At 48.8% G+C, this 19154-nt stretch overlaps 1 protein-coding gene across 1 annotated transcript in view; it reads right to left on the bottom strand.

Annotated features, from left to right (window-relative positions):
* Positions 1-17591, bottom strand: part of INPP5B (inositol polyphosphate-5-phosphatase B) — a 54856-nt gene extending 37265 nt beyond the window's left edge. Inside the window, 8 exon segments of the mRNA XM_043461848.1 lie at positions 6700-6891; positions 6894-7088; positions 12492-12602; positions 15176-15205; positions 15340-15437; positions 16262-16356; positions 16779-16861; positions 17501-17591. Coding sequence (XP_043317783.1) covers positions 6700-6891; positions 6894-7088; positions 12492-12602; positions 15176-15205; positions 15340-15437; positions 16262-16356; positions 16779-16835 — 778 coding nt within the window. The 5' untranslated portion in view covers positions 16836-16861; positions 17501-17591.
* Between the last annotated feature and the right edge of the window lie 1563 nt (positions 17592-19154).

The following is a 19154-nucleotide window of genomic DNA, read 5'->3' as shown; positions in this document are numbered from 1 at the left end:
CTGATTATTGGCCTCGTTTTACAAATAAGGATACTGAGGTCCAGAATAGGGAGCAGACATGCCCAGCAACACAGAGCTAGACCAGTAAACGGCACAGGTGACATCAACAGTCAGAACTCCACAGCCTCCCTTTTGCCAACATGAGCACAACATCTTCAGTGAAACTATGAACTCTTAGGAGTAAGTACTATCCGGAGAGAAGGATTAAGTCGGTTTGGATAACAAAGCAAAAGTACCACCCTGGTCTGTACAGGCTGTGTGAGTGTGTGGCTGTCACTACTGGGTAAAGATCATGTCCTGCCCCTTTCTGAGCATCTACTAGATAAGGCTAAGAGGCGGTTTCCCTATTTCCTTGTCACTGGCCCTGGCATTCCATTTCCAGCACACCAGAAGAACCTGCAAAACCATGTGAGCGAATTACTCGGCAGTTCCAACAGGCAGGATTAATGCTCCTTGATGCTGGGTACACACCACCAGGGGGCCGCCCCATGGCCTCTCTGAGTCTTAGACAAGGCAACACATACTAGCAAGGGATTCATTCACTTTACAAGGAATCAGACTGACCCCGACCCAGTTACCCAGATCCGAAGTCAGACTGTGTTAACGATGACAATGATACTTAAGGCTTACTGCATGTCAGGCATCGTTTTGACCTCCGTGTGTATACTTAATCTTCATAACTCCTCCATGAGGTAAATGGCATTATTATCTCCACTGTACAGACTGAGATAAACAGAGAGGGTAAGTAACCTGCCCAAGAACACACAGCTAATAAACAGAACAGACAGGATTCAAACCCAGGGCATATGGGTCAAGAGTCTGTGCTATTAATCAAAAACTATACTAGCAGAAAAAGGTGACATGCAGAAAGCATTTCTGGCAGAGGAAATAATTCCAGCGCAGAGACATGGCATCATGATATGCTCAGAAATAAGTCATAACAAATAGTATAAACAAGTAGACATGCAAAGTTTTGTTTGAGAAGCATCAGGGGATACAAAAGAAGAGTGTTAGGGTTAGGGCTCAAGCATTAGATTCAAACAGATGACCTGAATTCTATTCCCACAGTCACTTACCTTCTCTGAGCCTTAGTCTCTCCGTGTGAAAAACGGACATCCTCTTAGAGAACTTTTCTGTGCACACGATGAGGTCCATAGACCCACAGTGAGTGCTTGCTGCTGCTGCTAAGTCGCGTCAGTCACGTCCGACTCTGTGCAACCCCACAAACGACAGCCCACCAGGCTCCTCCGTTCCTGGGGTTCTCCAGGCAAGAATACTGGAGTGGGTTGCCATTTCCCTCTCCAATTATTAAGTGCTTACTAAATGTTAACTGCCAGTGATAATAATAGTCATAATAGTAATCGATTTTTATTTATAAATACAATTTTATTGTTTAGATTTTTATTATATGCATTAATGCCAAACTGTAAGACTTTGAATGCCATGTGGAGTTTGGATTTGACTCTTATGACCAAAGGGAACTAAATACATAGCACACACACAGGGCAGAGAACTCTCGAGAGAAGCCCATAGCCCAGGGCACCCAGCACTAAAAAGAAGGAAAGAATCAATGATTCCTATTCCAACCTGGCAACCATCCCAAACAGCTGTTACTTTTTTGAAAATCAAATAACCATGCTTCTTAGTCCTTTCCTTCCTTTCTTTCCACCTTCCTTCCTTTAAAAAAAAAAAAAATTCCCACTATCTCATGTCTCTAGGAAAAAACACCATAGATTTTAACAATTCACGTGAGGAGAAGCATCTGTAAAAACACATCCCAGGCCCTGCAAACCAGTAAGCCCTGGTCTCAAAATCCAATTTTCCCCCTGTGCAAATCCAACTTGGGCTCTTGTTGTTGTTTAATCACTCAGTCGTGTCCGACTCTGAGACCCCATGGACTGTAGCCCACCAGGCTCCTCTGTCCATGAGATTTCCGAGGCAAGAATACTGGAGTGAGTTGCCATTTCCTGCTCCAGGGGATCTTCCCAATCCAGGCATAGAACCTGCATCTCCTACATTAGCAGGTGGACTCTTTACCACTGTGCCATCAGGGAAGCCCCCAATTCAGGTTAGCAAGGACTAAGTATCACTAGCTTAGCTTCCGGGGAAAGACTACGACCATGCAACTACTTTTTGGCCACAAGTTATAATGGTCACAGGCTGCTGGAGAGATGACTTGACTTTTTCCTCCAGGCTCTCTCTTCACTGGCCTTCTGTGAACTGTCTGTGGTCTGGTGATAAAACTGAAAGAGAAGTGGGCAAAAGCAACCAGGAAGGGGTTGAGGGGTGGAAAGAAGCGCTGAACCCGCTTAAAGAGGAAGGGGACAGGCATCCTTCAGGCGACAAAGCACTCGAGCTAGGAACTGTTCAGATCTCGAAGGTTCGAAGACAAGACATTTTTTGAGCACCTACTGATATACAAGGCACTGGGCTGGCATTCGGGGAGGAGACAGGATGCAAAATGGTAAGAGCAGCACGTTCGAGCTTGTACAAATGCAGATGAATGAACAGCCCACAAAGATGAAAAAGCACAGAAATAATAAGCAATCAGGTCTGAAGTAAGAGGAAATGAAGGTAAGCTGGGGAAGATAAGGCTCCACAGAGGGAGGCCAGGCCTGCAGGACTTAGATGTCCCACTAAAGAATCTGAACTTTATTCTGCAGGCTACAGGGAGTGGTGCAGCATTCAAGTTCACAAACAAAATAGCAGGGCGTGATAAAAGTTACCTTCTAAGGCAAGCCCCAAGGGAGAAGGAGACCTAGGGGAAGACTTGTAAAGACAGCACTGCACTAGTTCAAGTAAGAGGATACCAACATCAACTACTGGGATTTAATCTCTTTAATTTTCAAAAGATTTTTAAATTGCAGGTAAAAAAAAAATGGACCAAATTTGGTTATTAGACATGGGGAGGGCAGAGTCAAGGATGACTGAGGTTTTTAGTGATTGTATTGACAGAAAAGAAACTGGAAGAAGGAAAGGAGTAAAGAAGAGAATGAATGTTGTAACTTGGAACAAATCAGCCTAGGAAAGGCCCTGAGGAGGGCAGCCAGTTTCTTGGAGGTGGGCATCTGCAAATCTTAAACGGGTTTCCCAGAGGAAGGTCCCCCCTAAATTAGAATTTCTTTGGTCCTATGAGACCTTCTAGGAGGCAAACTTTCACTCCTATCTTACAGACAGAAGATAGGAAAGTCAAGAAGTATGTCCAGTGTGATACTGATGTACAGTAGTGAAAATAAAAATTAAAGTAGGCCACGTAGACATACACTTGGCTCAAATCCTCAGCCTTCATACTTGGAGCTTTAGTTCACATATGTACCACTGATAAAACCTACAAGTTTGTTACAGTAGATATTAAGTAGCAAACAAAACAAGCACTAGTGAGTGTCTTATGTCTCCAGACTGTCTTTCCTCTAGGAAATATTGATGCCTCCCTCTTCCTGAACCTTCTGTCCTGTGCAAAGCGCCCCTTCTAAGGGAATGTTTGTGGGTCATCTCACTTGCTCCATGCTCTCACTGTAAAATTCCACAACAACCTGTTTTCTGAAGGAAAGAAAAGTCTTCAGGGGGTTCTCCTGTTCAAGAAACAAACACAAGGGGAAGGGAGAAGGGAACAACACAAGAAGGAAGAAAAAGGAACACAGTTCTCTTTTGTTTAAAGAGACAAAGTGAGCCCAATTAATTTGCTTAGGAGCCAGCAGAGCTTCCCACAAAGGTGGAGATGATGGGCAAGAGTTCTACGTGTAAGATAAACATCTAGGAAAATTCATTTTCTCTGTGCTAAAAGGGTATGTCAGTCACACAGATTTTATTTATTAAGAGGAGGAGGAGCAAGGAGACTGACTGATCCCAGGGGCTGTTTTTCCAACATTCTCACTGGCTTCTACCCTAGTAATCTAGGTTACCCTTTATGCTACCCCGAGTTATAAATAGCATTCATTTCCTTTCTCAGGCCACACAGACTTCAGTGCTTTATTTCCTAGGTCCCAGGGAAAAAACACCCATAGCGCATCTCATTCTGAATTTGAGTTACTACAAAGCCATCTCATTTTGAATCAACCATGGAATCAGAAAACCACTTCAAAATACCAAGATGAGTCTGCTGTTACCATTTTGTTAAATTAGCCCAGAACAACCCCAGTGGGACTTCTGAGTGGCTGCTTCCTCTCTAGCCCATAGCTCAGAGTCCTCCAGAACACAGCTCCAGGTCTTTAAGTGCGTGTGGGATGAGGCAGGTGAATATTTCACACAATGACAGGGTGAGCACTGAGGCAGATGCAGATTCCCCAAGGGGTTTTCTGGATAAGAGCACCTTCAGTTGGCCAGACAGAAACAGGAAGGTATTTCTCTTTATTTATTTTTAAGAAAAGAAAAAGCTACACCACAGGGCAGTTAACTAAGTGAAGAAGCAGAAAGATCCCCTACTCACAACATCTACTTGTCTGGGACCCATGCGAGGTCTTGGCACCTGAAGAGGCCAAGAGAATCAGATGAACAGGCTGTCACTCAACCAGAAGGCTTATATCTCACTTCCACATCACAACTTAGCTCAGAGATCCTGGTTTGAACCTGAGAACACTGACCCCGGATGAAAACTAGCTGCATTTCACCTTTCTACAACCTCTACCAAGTTTGGTCTGACACTCCTGAATGCAGGAAAGAGAAATCAAGGGGGAAAAAATGGACATTTTTGGAGAGATGCATCCAAGTGAGATGTTTCCTTTCTCTACCAAAACAAAGGCAGGGAGTGAAAACCAGATTCACTTTGCCACCCAGATAGCTAGACCTTGACTAGCCCCACAAGGTCCCGCTCCTGCTGAGCTGACCCCACACTCACTCACCTCTGTGAATCATCAGATCCCTCTCTGTCACTGTCAGCTCCTTAGAGAAGCCCTGTTTCTCCTGATGCATATCACACACAGCATGTTAAAGCAATGCTCAGGTTGGTTCCCCGAGCCATCAGGAAGTGGGTATTTTGATTATACACATGTAGGAAGCACCAAATTCCCTATCTGTTTCCCGCCGGGTCTGGACTGTCTGGTTCATTCAGAGGAGGCCCCAAGAGATCCCCCTACTTGTTGTAGATGACATGACTCTCCTCTGAGACCAAAGAACTCTGCAAACACAGCTACCCAAACAGAACTAGAAGTCTGCTGCCATTTCTTACCAATTCTAACATGAGCAACTTAGCGTTGGATAGTGTAATCCCATTTATTGTAGGGATTACGATAGGGACAAATCGTTTCAAATTAAAAATGAAACCAACACCTTGACAGTAACTCTTCACCAGCATGCAGCTAGTTTGGGATTTTTGAAAGACCACAAGAGTCTGAGATCCCCTTGCATTCACGACCCAGCAGCAGATAACTGCTTCAGAGCCATCCCGACTCCTCACAGAAGACCTCCCTCCACTCAGGAGAAGAAGCGCTTCAACAGAATCCGGCGTGCTGGCCGAAAAGACAGAACCCACCTCTTTCTGCTGCCATCAGGCCTGTCTTCCATCTGAATGCTGGCAGCCTCTTTCCAAGGGGCCAGGGAAGGATATGTTCTTAATCTTAAATTCTCACCTGTCCCAGTACCAGAGCCCAGAATGTCATGGAAACTGATGCAAAAGCTGTCTCAAGATGAGCACTTCACGAACTGAGATAAGCCCATGAGACGCAAAATATCAGCACCATCGGGTGCCGTGACCGCATCTTGTGGTGGCCACAAAGAAGGTAAAGCACACACATGGAGGAAGTCCTTTGCTCGCTTCGTTTCCTCTCATTTTACAAACTTGTGCAGTGTGTCATTCCCCCCGCCCCTCACAGTTTCCAAGCCTGGTAAGAGCAAGTGGAGTGGCGGCCCACGCTTACACAGGTATTTGACAGTTCTCTAGCAAGTGGCTGAGAAATGGGACACAAGTGGGTACTCACGGTCATGCCAAAGCTCGGACGTAACAGGAGCTGCACCGGCACACCCAGGAATAAAAAATACCAGGGAGCCCTGGACAGAAAATCCAGGAGCTAGACAAAAACTACCTCCTCCCACAGCACCAGACTGACCCAAATTTCAGCCGGGGGCCTCTCACTCTCCAAAAGACAACCTTCTGCTCAACAATCAGCCTTTTGTGCTGCACAGCCTTATCCAGCAAGGGATGGGTGGGAAAAAAACAAAAACAAAAACCTAGTCTCTTTTACCTGTAACCTCACCGTGGCCTCCAGGCCCAGGGTGGGCAGGGCTCTCCTGGACTCCGGATCTGCGCAGAGTCCAATCTCTCAGAGGGGCTGAGGACCGACAGGAGAGCCAGGCAGCCCCAGTACACACACCAGTCCTGATCCAAAGGAACGCTCTGTGATGGGGAATGCACCCCCACACAAGTCAGACTCGAACGTCAGGATGGAGAAACTGAAGCTCAGAGAGGGGCAGCCACCTGCCCCGGGTCACACAGCGAAGCAGGGACAGAGCTTTACTACAACCACAATCCCGGCCTCGGGATTCCTGAATACCACCACTGGCCCGCGCCTGCCCTCATCACGGCGGGCTGAGAACAACTAACCCCACAGCCCTTTAGCCCCAGTGTCCCGCCTCCGTAGGGCCAGGACCTTGGTCTTCGCCCCAGGCGTCCGCCGGACAACCCCTCAGACCCCGCTCGCCCGAGGGCCAGGCCCGCCACCGCCCCCGGCTCAAAGCCCTAGCCCAGGTTCCCACCTCCCGCCAGACCTGCAGAGTCGCGCTCCCGAGAGCCGGCGGCGGCGGACATTTCCCTGCCAGCTTCCTCAAGCTCTTCATCTCGCTGCCCGAGTCGCTCCGCCCCCAGCTCCGCCCCCCAGAGGGGCCCGCCCCCGCGTGCCACTCCCGCCAATTGAAGGCCGGTCTGCTCCGTAGCCCCGCCCCCAAACAGAACAGGGCCCGTCCCTGAGGCCAGGTCTCCTCCAATCCCTTTCGCGCCTTCCGAGACCGATACCTGCCTCCTCCAATTCTGGCACGCCCCGGCCAGGTGCCTGGGGCCGAATTCCAGGCTTGCGGCGTGGGCGCCTCGGGCTCCGGCTCAGTGCACCTGTATCGAGACAGCCACAGGAACTCAGGATCTGGGGTGGCTGGGTCGAAGCCTGTAGAAGGAAAAAGGAGGGAATACTGAGCCACGGGCTTGAAGAGCCGGTTCCACCCCGGCACGGTTGTCCGTCCGTGAGCAAATCGATCAGCCTCTCGGGGAGGCTCCAAGTCTGTTTCCCGCTCGCACAGGGTGCACCTGAGACTCAAATACAATAATAAACATGAAAACAAAGTGCTGTACCGAGATAGACTAGCGCCACTCCTCCGACCTGGTGGTGACTATGTACCTAGGTCTGCGCTTCACAAGTATATTACGTCCCTGATTCCTCACAACTAATTTAAGGAGGAAGGAAACTTATTCCGTGGCAATGATTATCCCATGGCAACTCAGTTCAGGTGCAGTCTAAGGTGGAAGAGTGAGTGGCAGAGTGGGAATTCAAATAGACGTCAGTACTAGAGAGCCGGTTGGAGGCTTTAACTACCCATGATCTCCATCAGCAACTCTCGGGCCTCTCCAAAAAACACACTCTCTAAGTAAAAGCAGTGTGCTTGCTATGAAATACACCTCAAGAGAAGCTCCATGGTTCCCTCTTAACCAGATTGCCTTTCCTCTTTCCTAGAAATTCTTGAGTCCTCTCTGCCTCTCACTCAAACCCAGGTATGCCTGACTCCCAAACACTTGCTGTTTCCTATGCTATCCTTCCTGTCCCCCTTGTAGAACTGCATGACCCTGACCAAACTGAATTGGATTTGTAAGAACATAATAAATGAAAAGACTTAGGTTGCAGGACTGATTACGGCACTGCCAGACATGGCTTTTAAATTATTTTCAGCATTTACATGCTATTAACCCAAACTGCACCTCATCTTATCCTCGCAAAACTCTTGAGTAGTAAGTAAGGCAAGTTCATATTTCCATTGTACAAATAATAAAGCCAAGACTTGGGAATTCCCTGGTGGTCCAGTGGTTAGGACGCTGCACTTTCACTTCATGGGTTCAGTCCCCAGTAGGGGAACTAAGATTACACAAGCTGCTCAGTGCAGCCCAAAACAAAATACACACAAACACACACACAACAGTAAAGCCAAGGCTCAAAGAAATTAAATATATTGTTCACATTCACAACTAGGAAGTGGCAGAGCTGTGATCTGAACCAAAATCTCTGGACTCCATAGGCTTTGGAGGTATGACTTGGGGTTCCAAACCTGGTCGTATTACTTCAATTGATGAATGACTTCTGGTAAGGGACTGTGAGTCAGTTTACTCCATCATGTATAATACAGATACTTATACTTTAGCATTGCTCAAAAGACTCAACAGAAGAACACGGTTGTTGTATGTTGTCTGACTATCTAGAAAAATGTATGGCACACAGTAGACACTCAATTCATGTTGGCTAATTCTTTTCTCTAACTGCAACCTCTTGACCAAGGCACTTCCACTCCCTGACCTTTTGTGCTGCACATTAGTCACCAAGGACTGAGTGGGAAAAACCTAGTTACTTTCACCTATAACCTCTTCTTGGACTCTGGTCCCTTTATCTATAAAATGCAAGGGTTGGGCAGGTAGATTTCCAAGAGTCTGTCGACTCTGAGAGTCCCCTCTCACCCGATTCCTTTCTGAGGAAGTCCATCATGACAGCTACTCAGAGAACTTGAGTTAGTATAGTTTCCTTGCTGGTTACCTCACATGTAGACCCCAGGAGTAGGGAAGAGAAGTAAGCCTAAGGGAGGAAAATCATCGACTCTTCTCTCTCTTTCATTCTCACAGATAGACATCAAGTACTGTTCCTCCATTCAATAAATATTTATTGAGTGCCTACCAGGTGGTACTAATGGTAAAGAATCTGTCTGCCAATGCAGGAGACAAGAGACTCGGGTTTAATCCCTGAGTTGGGAAGATACCCTGGAGTAGGAAATGGCAACCCCCTCTAGTATTCTTGCCTGGAAAATTCCATGGACAGAGGAGCCTGGCGGGCTACAATCATGGGGGCCACACAGAGTTGGACACGACAGAGCACACGCACACATCTAGGCACTGTTGTAACCACAGAGGGTTAAGTGGTGAACGTAACCCAAACTCTTTGTTCCCATGGCACCTGTGTGCTCATCAGTTTGATCTCTCCAGTCCATCCCTCCTCCCCATCCGCATGATGGCCCTGGTCCAAGTCTCATTTTTTATGCCTGAATCACTGCAAATACATCCCCACTGATCTCCCTGTTCGATGTTCCCCGCTTCTGCACCAGTTGCCAGAGGAATTTTCCTAACATGCAAATCCTGGCTTGTCATTCCTCATTTTAAAACTCCATCAGCTGTCCACAGGCTATAGAAAAGTAAAAGCTCTTTGTTGGTTATTTAAGACCCTTCATGTACTATCTCTGTGGGCTTCTCCTGGCTCAGCTCGCTCCACAGCCTCCTCCCACCCCAACTTCAGTCCCACCCAGTGACTTGCTCTTAACTCCAAATGTCTCTTTTCCTCCTTGTTGCCTGCTTGGGAGAAACCTCACTCGTCCTTCAAGTCTCCATTTAAACAACACCTCCTACATGAAATCTTCTCTGAGCAGTTTAGATGGGATGGGTTGGCATGAGTTTAGGATTCATGAGATCAAAACTCAAGAGGTAGGCTCTGGAGGAGACTCTCTAATCCAGTCTAATCCTGCCTCTATTGTTTATACAAGGCACTTACCCTCCCTGAACCTCAGTTTCCTCATCTGTAAGATGGAGATATAATACCTGCCTTGAAGGGTTGTGGTAAAGAAAATGAGATAATGTGCTGAAAGTTCTTCAAACAGTGTCTAATACACAATAAGTCCGTGATGAGTGTTAGCTGAGGAAATATTTTCTGAGTTCCTACTATGTGCTGGGCATTTTCACATGTATTATCTCATTTAATTCTCACAATTCCCTGAGGAACGTATTCTTTCTTTTTTTTTCCTCCCGAATATTTATTTATTTTTGGCTGTGTTGAGTTTTCGCCCCTGCACTCAGGCCTTCTCTAGGTGCAGAGAGCGGGAAGTCCTCTCGTTGCGGTGGGCAGGCTTCTCCTTGCGGGGGTTTCTCTTGTTGCAGAGCACAGGCTCTAGGGCGCTCGGCCTTCAGTAGTTGGAGTAGGCAGGCTCAGTAGTGTGGTGCCAGGCTTAGTTGCCCTAAGGCATGTGGGATTGAATCTGTGTCCCTTGCATTGCAAGGCAGATCCTTAACCACTGAACCACCAGGGAAGCCCGAGGATATTCCCTTTTTTTTTTTGCCTTGCTCTGCAGTCCATGGGATCAAACCCAGGCCCTCTACAGTGGACCTCAGAGTCTTAACTACTGAATCACCAGGGAATTCCTAGGGAGATATTCTTTACATATAGAAATCAATCAAGCAAACTCAAAAAGAGGTCAGATTTGTGGTCACCAGAGGGAGGGGTAACATGCCGGGGGGGGGGGGGGGGGGGGGATTACATGAAGGTAGTCAAAAGGTCTAAAGCTCCAGTTACAGGATAATTAAGTACTAGGAATATGATGGGGCTTCCCTGGTGACTCAGTGGTAAAGAATCTACCTGCTAATGCAGGAGACATAGGTTCGAGCCCTGGGTCGGGAAGATCCCCTGAAGAAGAAAATGGCAACCCACTCAAGTATTCGCGCCTGGGAAATCCCATAGACAGAAGGACTTTGGCAGGCTACAGTCCATGGGGTTGCAAAGAGTTGGACATGACTTAGTGATTGAGCACACACAGAAATATAATGTGCAACACGATACATCTAACTAACACTAATGTGTGTTATATATGAAAGTTGTTAAGAGAGCAAATCATGAGTTCTCATCATGAGGAAAATATACTTTTGTCTATGTCTTTAATTTTATACCTATATGAGATGATGGATGTTCACTAAATTTATTGTGGATATCGTTTCATGAGGTATGTAAGTCCAGTCATTATGCTGTGCACCTTAAACTTACACAATGCTGTACGTTAACTAGAGTTCAATAAAACTGGAAGAAAGGGAGGGACCTCCCTGGTGGTCCAGTGGCTAGGACTCAATGCTCCCAACACAGGGGGCCCAGGTTCCATCCCTGGTCAGGGAACTAGATCCCACAGGCTGCAATGAAGATGAAAGGTCCAGGGTGCCACAACTAAGACCAGTGCAGCCAAATAAATATTTTTTCAAAAAGCTGGAAGGAAAAGAAAATGTCTGCAAAACCAAGGTTCAGAGAGGTGAGGTGGTTTGCCCAAAGTTAAGGACCAGCAAGGGCAACCAACCGTGGTTGCCCACGGTTAAGGACCAGCAAAGACAGGTTTCAAATGCAAGAGGTCGTATAGCTTCAAAGTCCATACTCTTGACTGTTATGGCTATTATTACTTTTTAAAATAAACCTTATCAAATACTTTCTTTTTCTTTTTCTTCAAGATATTGTTCATTTGTATTCTTTTGTGCACTATCCATCTCCTTTGCTCAGTGTTCTATCAGAGCATTTATCTTCTAAAGAATTCATTTTTGCTGCAGATATACTGAAGGCTTTTTGTGTTTATGCAGGCAAAGGTATCAATCAAGAACTATAAAGTATTATTGCTTCTCATACAACTACCAATGATAATCATAAAACAAGGTATCCTTATTAGTTGAAGGTTTGGAGATGAGTTTCCTGTTGCTTAGATAATCAGTCCTTTAACTCAGCACTCAAGGCTCTAGAATTCTGTTTCTTTTTTGCACACTCCCCTGTTTGCATCCAGTCAGTCCACTTCCTGCACACCAGGCAAACGAAGGTGGAGGGGCCAGACATTCAGGCTCCGTGATGAGACCGCAATAGAAAGGGAGCCCTCCCCCTCCCCCCTCCACCCCCGCCATTTCTGCAGAACAAAGATGCTGGCTAGAAAAGAAAGAAGTAGCAGTGCTGGGTAAACAGCCAAGCTCTAGCACCTGGTGGCTCGAATTTGCATGCTCTCTGACTGATCATCTGCTTTGAACAGAACTCTCCTTTACCTGCCTGGCTAATCTCCTAGTCTAAACAAATTCTCCCCTAGAGGCCACTAACCTCTCCCTGCTAATGCAAAGCTAGACCATTTTCTCAGTTGCAGTGGGGCACAGGATTCAAGGGCAGACCTGCCTTGGTTCTAGTTGTCATTGGCAGAGAGAGGGAAGATGGGCCTCCAGAAGCTGCTGATCTTGCTAATTTACAGAAGACTCTGTATCAGAATCACACCTTACCCCGTTCAGCCCTGCTCAGAGCGAGGAGGGCAAAGGGGCCCTGCTGGAGTTAAAACTCAGATCCAGAAAGGCGAAAACAGAAATGCAAACACCGTGGCCAGCTGGTGACCTGGGGGCACTGTGGCCTCATGCCAATAGCTTTAAGAGGGCACAGAAATTGTGGAGTGTGAGTTCAAAGTGTGCAAAGTCAACTGGTGGTGGGGAGGTCAATGCCCAGCCACCCCTTCCCTCCCCCCTGCCACGGGGAGCCTGGGGTCTCACCTACCTGGACAGGCCCTGGCGACTTCCTGGAGGAATATTCTGGTGTGTGAACCAAAGGGGAGCTGGAATAAGAGGCTGAGCTCTGCTGTGTCCAGCTGGACGGTGACATCTGAACCTGTGCAGGGGAAGCCGGACATGAGCTCTTGGCTTCTGAGATGCTAAGGTGCATCTTTGGGCTGGAGCCCCCAGAATGGAGTGTCAGCAGCCCAAGCTCCCAAAGCCCCTTTGACCCTTAAGCAATTGACTTATAGGTCAACTTAATGATTGTTGCTCGGAAAAGGCAATGGCACCCCACTCCAAGTACTCTTGCCTGGAAAATCCCATGGACGGAGGAGCCTGGTAGGCTGCAGTCCATGGGGTTGTGAAGAGTCGGACATGACTGAGTGACTTCACTTTCACTTTTCACTTTCATGCATTGAAGAAGGAAATGACAACCCACTCCAGTGTTCTTGCCTGGAGAATCCCAGGGACGGAGGAGCCTGGTAGGCTGCCGTCTATGGGGTCACGCAGAGTCAGACACGACTGAATCGACTTAGCAGCAGCAGCAGCAATGACTGTTGGTGGGACAATAGGGAGCCCTTTGTACCCCCAGCTCCAAATTAACATCACCCTCAGTCTACAAGAGGGGCTGGACCTAGGCTCTGAAAAGCCAGTAAGCCTTGCCACAGCCTCCTGGATGGGGACAGTAGAGACCAAGTTCTCGAACTATAGTCTACCCACTCCCCCACCCCACCACCACCTCCCAAGTGGAATGAAAAGCACACAGAGGTGGACAGAGCAGCTGTCTGTGAGTCAGTTTCCCTGACTGTGCCAGGGACATGCTAGGCACTGGGAATACCATGCTGAAGGGATCAGACTGTGGATGATGTCTGACTTACAGCATCACCTGAGCACCCAAAACACGTGCTGAGCTAGTGAATAAGTAGGAGCAATCTAGCAGACTCATCAAGAGTGTGGGCTCCAGGGTCTGTAGTCCGAGTTTGAATCCTGGTCCCACCACTTACTGAATTACTTAATTTCTCTGGGTGTCCATTACCTCATCCATAAAATAGGAATGAAAGCAATGATGACCCCATAGAATTGTGAGGAAATCACCACCTGATGTGTGTAAAGCTCTTAGCATAGTACCTGGCTAAGATTATCATTGATCAATTATTCATTTCTATTATCAATATTTTTGTTATGACTACTACTTCACTACTGTGACTATAGTCTAGCGGGAAAAAAAAAAAAAGCGAAGAGGAACTAAAGAACCTCTTGATGAAAGTGAAAGAGGAGAGTGAAATAGCTGGCTTAAAACTCAACATTCAAAAAACTAAGATCATGGGATCAAGTCATCACTTCATGGCAAGTAGATGGGGAAACAACAGAAACAGTGACAGACTTTATTTCTTTGGGCTCCAAAATCACTGCAGATGGTGTCTACAGCCATGAAATTAAAAGATGCTTGTTTCTTGGAAGAAGAGCTATGATGAACCTAGACAGCATATTAAAAAGCAGAGACACTACTTTGCCAACAAAGGTCCATCTAGTCAAAGCTGTGGTTTTTCCAGTAGTCATGTATGGATGTGAGAGTTGGACCATAAAGAAAGCTGAGTGCCAAAGAACTGATGCTTTTGAACCATGGTGTTGGAGAAGACTCTTTTTTTTTTTATTTTTTGGAGAAGACTTTTGAGAGTCCCTTGGACAGCAAGGAGATCAAACAAGTCCATCCAAAAGGAAGTCAGTTCCGAATATTCATTGGAAGGACTGATGCTGAAGCTGAAGCTTCAATATATTGGCCACCTGATTCGAAGGACTAACTCATTGGAAAAGACCCTGATGCTGGGAAAGATTGAAGGCAAGAGGAGAAGGGGACGACAGAGAATGAGACGGTTGGATGGCATCACCGACTTGACGAATGTGAGTTTGAGCAAGCTCCAGGAGTTGGTGATGGACACGGAAGCCTGGCGTGCTGCAGTCCATGGGGTAAAAAAGAGTCGGACATGACTGAGCAACTGAACTGAACAGTCTAGCAAAGAAGATAGATATTAAACAGGTCACTATAGATAATTAGGGGCTTCCCAGGTGGCGCTAGTGGTAAAGAACCCACTTGCCAATGCAGGAGACTTAAGTGACGTAGGTTTGATCCCTGGGTCAGGAAGATCCCCTGGAGGAGGGCATGGCAACCCACTCCAGTATTCTTGCCTGGAGAATCCTATGGACAGAGGAGCCTGGTGGGCTACATAGTAAAGAGTCTGACATGACTGAAGTGACTTGGCACAGCACATAAATAATTAAATCATTGTGAATGACAGAGAATGACAGAGAATGTGAAGGCAAGGATGAGAAAAACGAACGTGTGTGAGGTCCACTTTCAGGATACAGACAATCTCAGAAGTTCAACAAAGGCTTTCTGGGGAAATTGAGTGTGAAGTAAAGCCCTGAAGGAGTGAGGGCATTGAGGAGGAGGGAGCTGCATGTGCAGGGGCTCCGTGGTGAAAACTTGTCATGTGTAAGGTGCTTGGAAAGCAGAGGGTTCCAAGTTCAGCAAGCAGCGAAGAGAGTGACTGGATTGATGAGCGGGGCTAATCCTACAGGGTCTTGTGTGCCACAGTGAGGTGATCAGAGGGTGCTCTTCTTCACCCCACTCCTCTCTTTGCAGATCCTGTGCCTGTGGACCCAATTTAGACTGAAAGAACCACTCACCAAGAATGTAGTGCTCACCATCCGGGGTCACTGCAGGGAGGGAAAGGAAAAGGCCCTGAGCCGTTGAGCATCATCCTTGCTCCCACCACCCCACCCCCAACAAGGGCAGAAATGACCTGGGAGCCCCAAGGAGAGGGATCATCCCCTCCCGCGCACTGTGGCACCTTCTTCCAGCGTGAAATCCCGAGTGACTGGCACAATCTGGTCCAAGGAGACGTCGTCCCCGGTAATGGCCATCCTCCGGTGCGTATACAGGAAGAGACTGAGGGCAGGAAGCAGAGTGAGGATAGGGGGCACGTGGCCGCCCCTCAGTCCGCCGTGGAAGCCTCAGGGTGTTCGGCTCACGTTTCCTCCTTGGGCCCTGGGGCTGTGCTCAGGCCTCTCTGCACATGGTGCCCAGCAGAGACGGATGGGTCATCAAGGCTGAACTTGCCTCACTTTGGGGAACCCCGCTTTGTTCGTAAACTCCATGCATAATCGCCCCCTTGTGCATTCCAGCACTGTGTGTGACAAGAACAGGGCAATCCTCGCCTCCTCCGCTCCCTCCCTGAACCTCAGCTTTTCCATCTGTAAAGGAAGGGTGATGGGTTCAAAAATGTCTAAGGCTCCTCCTTCCCAGATCTGAGACCCTGAGGGTCACTTTTTGGCTTTTTGATCATTATTCTCGCTGTTTCTGAGTAATAGGTGGGTGTTACTTGCAACATTTATGGAGCCCTTTTTACTGTGCTTCACAGCATTTTAACTACTTTATATGCAGTAACTCATTTTAATCTTCAGTTTGGACACATTGAGGTTTGCTCAAGAGGTAACAAAGCTTGGATTTGAATCCAAGACAGTCAGGCCACAGGGTTCAAGATCTGGAGCAGTATGTTAACCTCAAGAAGTTTCTCATCAAATTTTGAGGACTATAGGAGCTAATAATACATAGGGCTGGGCATATAGTATTCAGAAACTATTAACTATCATTATTATAATTACTTTAGAAGCCTCAGACTCTGTCCTAAAGGGTTTGAAATCCAGCTGGAGGGACGATGGAAAACAATAAACCCCAGGGCCAGACAGGCAAGGCCCAACCCCATCACTTACGCGTGTTCCTGGCCACCACGCCCCGGACGGTAGCGCACAAGTCCCAGGAGGCGGCTCTGCCTGCGGTCGCCCTCACACAGCACACCTTGCACCGCCTGCCGCTCAGGGTCAAGGCAAACGGAAAGGAAGCCTGCTTCCAGCCCTCGCCCAACCCAGCCCGCCCCACGAGCCTTGCCCTGGCTTGCCCTGCCCTCACCCATGCAGGTTTACTGTGCGACCCTGGGCAGGTCACTTCACCTCTCTGACCCTTCCTCATCTGCGAAATGGGGATAACAACCCCCAGCTTCACAGGGGGTGGGAGGATAACTGAGTATTTAAAGCACAAGGCAGAGAGTCCAGAACTGAGTGCTTAGTAAGTACTGGTTTCCGCGCCCCCCCCTCCCCATAGGGTTGTCCAGCCCTATGGCAAAGAGAGAGGGAGGCAACCAGAAAGACACGTAGGCACCTGCCATTCCAATTCCCAAGCCCAGGGAGGGAGGCCCTGGGGCTGGGAGTTGCAGGCTGCAGGGAAGGATATGATGACGCAATATTCCCCGTCAGCCAGGGTCTCCTGGATGGCCACTGACTGGTCCATGCCGGCCCCTGCTGAGCGGACACGCCCTGGGGAAGGGCAGAAGGGAGGCTTTTTAGGTCAACACGTCACCCGGGATGTGATGGAGTTGCCTCTGAGGACCACAGGCAGGGAGGACGGGCTCTGCTGGAGGAGGCCCCATCCTCTCCCTCCCTCTCCGCCTTTGCCATCCTTTCCCTCTGGTGGGAAATGCAATTTGCTCTGCCGTCCTCTGTCCTGAAGGGCATCCAGTCACTCCTCAGTGGGGTCCAGTCTACTTGCTGGATGTGCGGTGCCCTGTCCCGTTACCAGAGAGGTGGATACGGTCTTTATGGCTCCAGGATGGGGGCTCTGCCTCCCTTTCGGGGGAGCAGTGTTAGTTCTGCTAGCAGCTGTCTGGGAGGTGTCAGGGGTGTATCTGCATGTATCTCGGGAAGGGAGTGTCTCATTCTGGACCAGGACTCCCAGTCCGGTCACTCTTTCCTTGGAGATGGGCAAGTGTCCCGTTACTCCTTGGCCCTCCCACAGCCCAGCAGGCCACATTGCATCAGCCAAAGGCCGGAGGTGTCCGGTTCTGACAGCCTCAGGACAGGGCACCCAGCCCTCAGCTTGCCCAGTCCCTCCTGCCCAGCCCTGCCCTGGCTTCCCTGCTCCGCACTCACTCCCGGCCCCCTGCTCTTGCCGCCTACCTCCCGAGCTGTCACCGCTGCTGGGTGTGCGGAACCTCGGCCGGACCCGGTCAATGACTACATTTCCCAGCAGCCCCTATGCCGCACGAAGGTCAGCCAGCCTGCAAGTCCCAGCATGCTGTGCCCATGTGGGGGTGGAGGGGGCTGCCCTCCACCCTGCCCCCTGTTAACTCCTTAAGTCCTGTGGTACCCTCGACTCCCTATTCTGGAAAGCTTTTCCTAAGGACTGCCCTCGACATCCTCAGCCCTCAAGCGGCCAGAGTTCCTCGTCCAGGACCCGGAAGGAAGACGGTCACCTTAAGGGAAAACGTTTTCTCAGTTTCATCCTCAGCTCCTTGCCCTCCAGGCAGGCCAACACTGGCCTCTACTGGAACACTTCCTCCCCAGGGGCCTGTCCTGTCCTAGCTTCAGGGAGAACAGCACTGTGAGGTACCACAGTGACATTTTCCAGGTGGAGAAACTGAGACGCAGAGAGGTTAAGCATTCTGATCAAGGTCTCGCAACTGAAACGTGTGGCTCCAACTTCCATGCTACGGACGCTGCCACGCGCAGCCGCACGTCCTCGCTTAGCCTCAGCAGGGGTGTGTGAGGGGTCCAGCCCGTCCTGCCTGCCTCATGGGGCTGTGTGGGGAAAAGGGAGGCAACGTGCGCTGTCAAGGGTGTGACCGTGTTCGTGTGCAGCGCCTGTGCTGAGGCCCCATCCTCTCTCCTTCTCGGGAGGAGAGACATCAAGGGAAGGGGGCCCCGTTCAGCTCTCACGACAGCCTGAGCCTGCTCTTTGTTGTTTTCCAGCCCTTTCCCCTGATTCACTGGCCACTGGGCAAGGCTTTCCTCCCTGGGGGCCTGCCCTTCTCCACCTAAGATAAGGAGGCTGCTCTAGATGGACAGAAGGGCCAGCTCAGATTAGGCTGTCCAGGACCAGTCTCTTCCAGCCTATTGGCCACTTCACTAAGCTATAAGCTCCCTGAGGACAGGCTGTATCTTTTCCTTATCACCCCAGTGTAGTTTCTGGCACACAAATTGACCCTGAGAACATGTTTATTGACTTAGTGAGTTATCTTAATGAATACTTTTTCTCTTAAGCTCTGACCCAAACTGAAGGGTCAGTGCTGGGGAAGAAGTGACCGTGTGACTTCTAGTCCAGTCCCCATCCTTTTTCCCTAAGCTCAGAGTTGCTGCCCTAGTGACCGGTTTGAATAAGTAAATCTCTTCCAGAAAAAGTAACTTCTTCCCAATTTTCTTTCCCTGGAAATATCCATAGCACAAATGGAGCTCAAGTTTATTTGAATTCGGTTTCAAAGCTGGCTTGAGAACGAGGGGAAAGGGGATTGATTCAGACCCTTCGAGATAAAGAGGGCTGAGGTCACTTCAGGAAATCAGGGGAACCCCAATTCCAGCCCCGCTCTTTGTGTCAAAGTCTGGGGAGGATCAGGGAAAAGTGGACAGGGACGAGAACTTTTTTTTCGCTTCTGCTTTTTTTTTTTTTTGGCAGCACAGAGGAATCTTAGTTCCCCAACCACGAATCACACTTGCACCCCCAGCACTGGAAGGGCAGAGTCTTAATCACTGGACTATCAGGGAAGTCCCAGGACTGGGCACCTTTGACAGATAAAAAAAATCTGCTCCTGCGGGACTTTGGGGTCCTCGCACTTGA

The sequence above is a fragment of the Cervus canadensis genome, chromosome 2 (assembly GCF_019320065.1).
Source record: "Cervus canadensis isolate Bull #8, Minnesota chromosome 2, ASM1932006v1, whole genome shotgun sequence".
Lineage (NCBI taxonomy): Eukaryota > Metazoa > Chordata > Mammalia > Artiodactyla > Cervidae > Cervus > Cervus canadensis.
The sequence above is the reverse complement of the archived record's forward strand: the minus strand, read 5'-3'. Positions and strand labels throughout refer to the sequence as shown.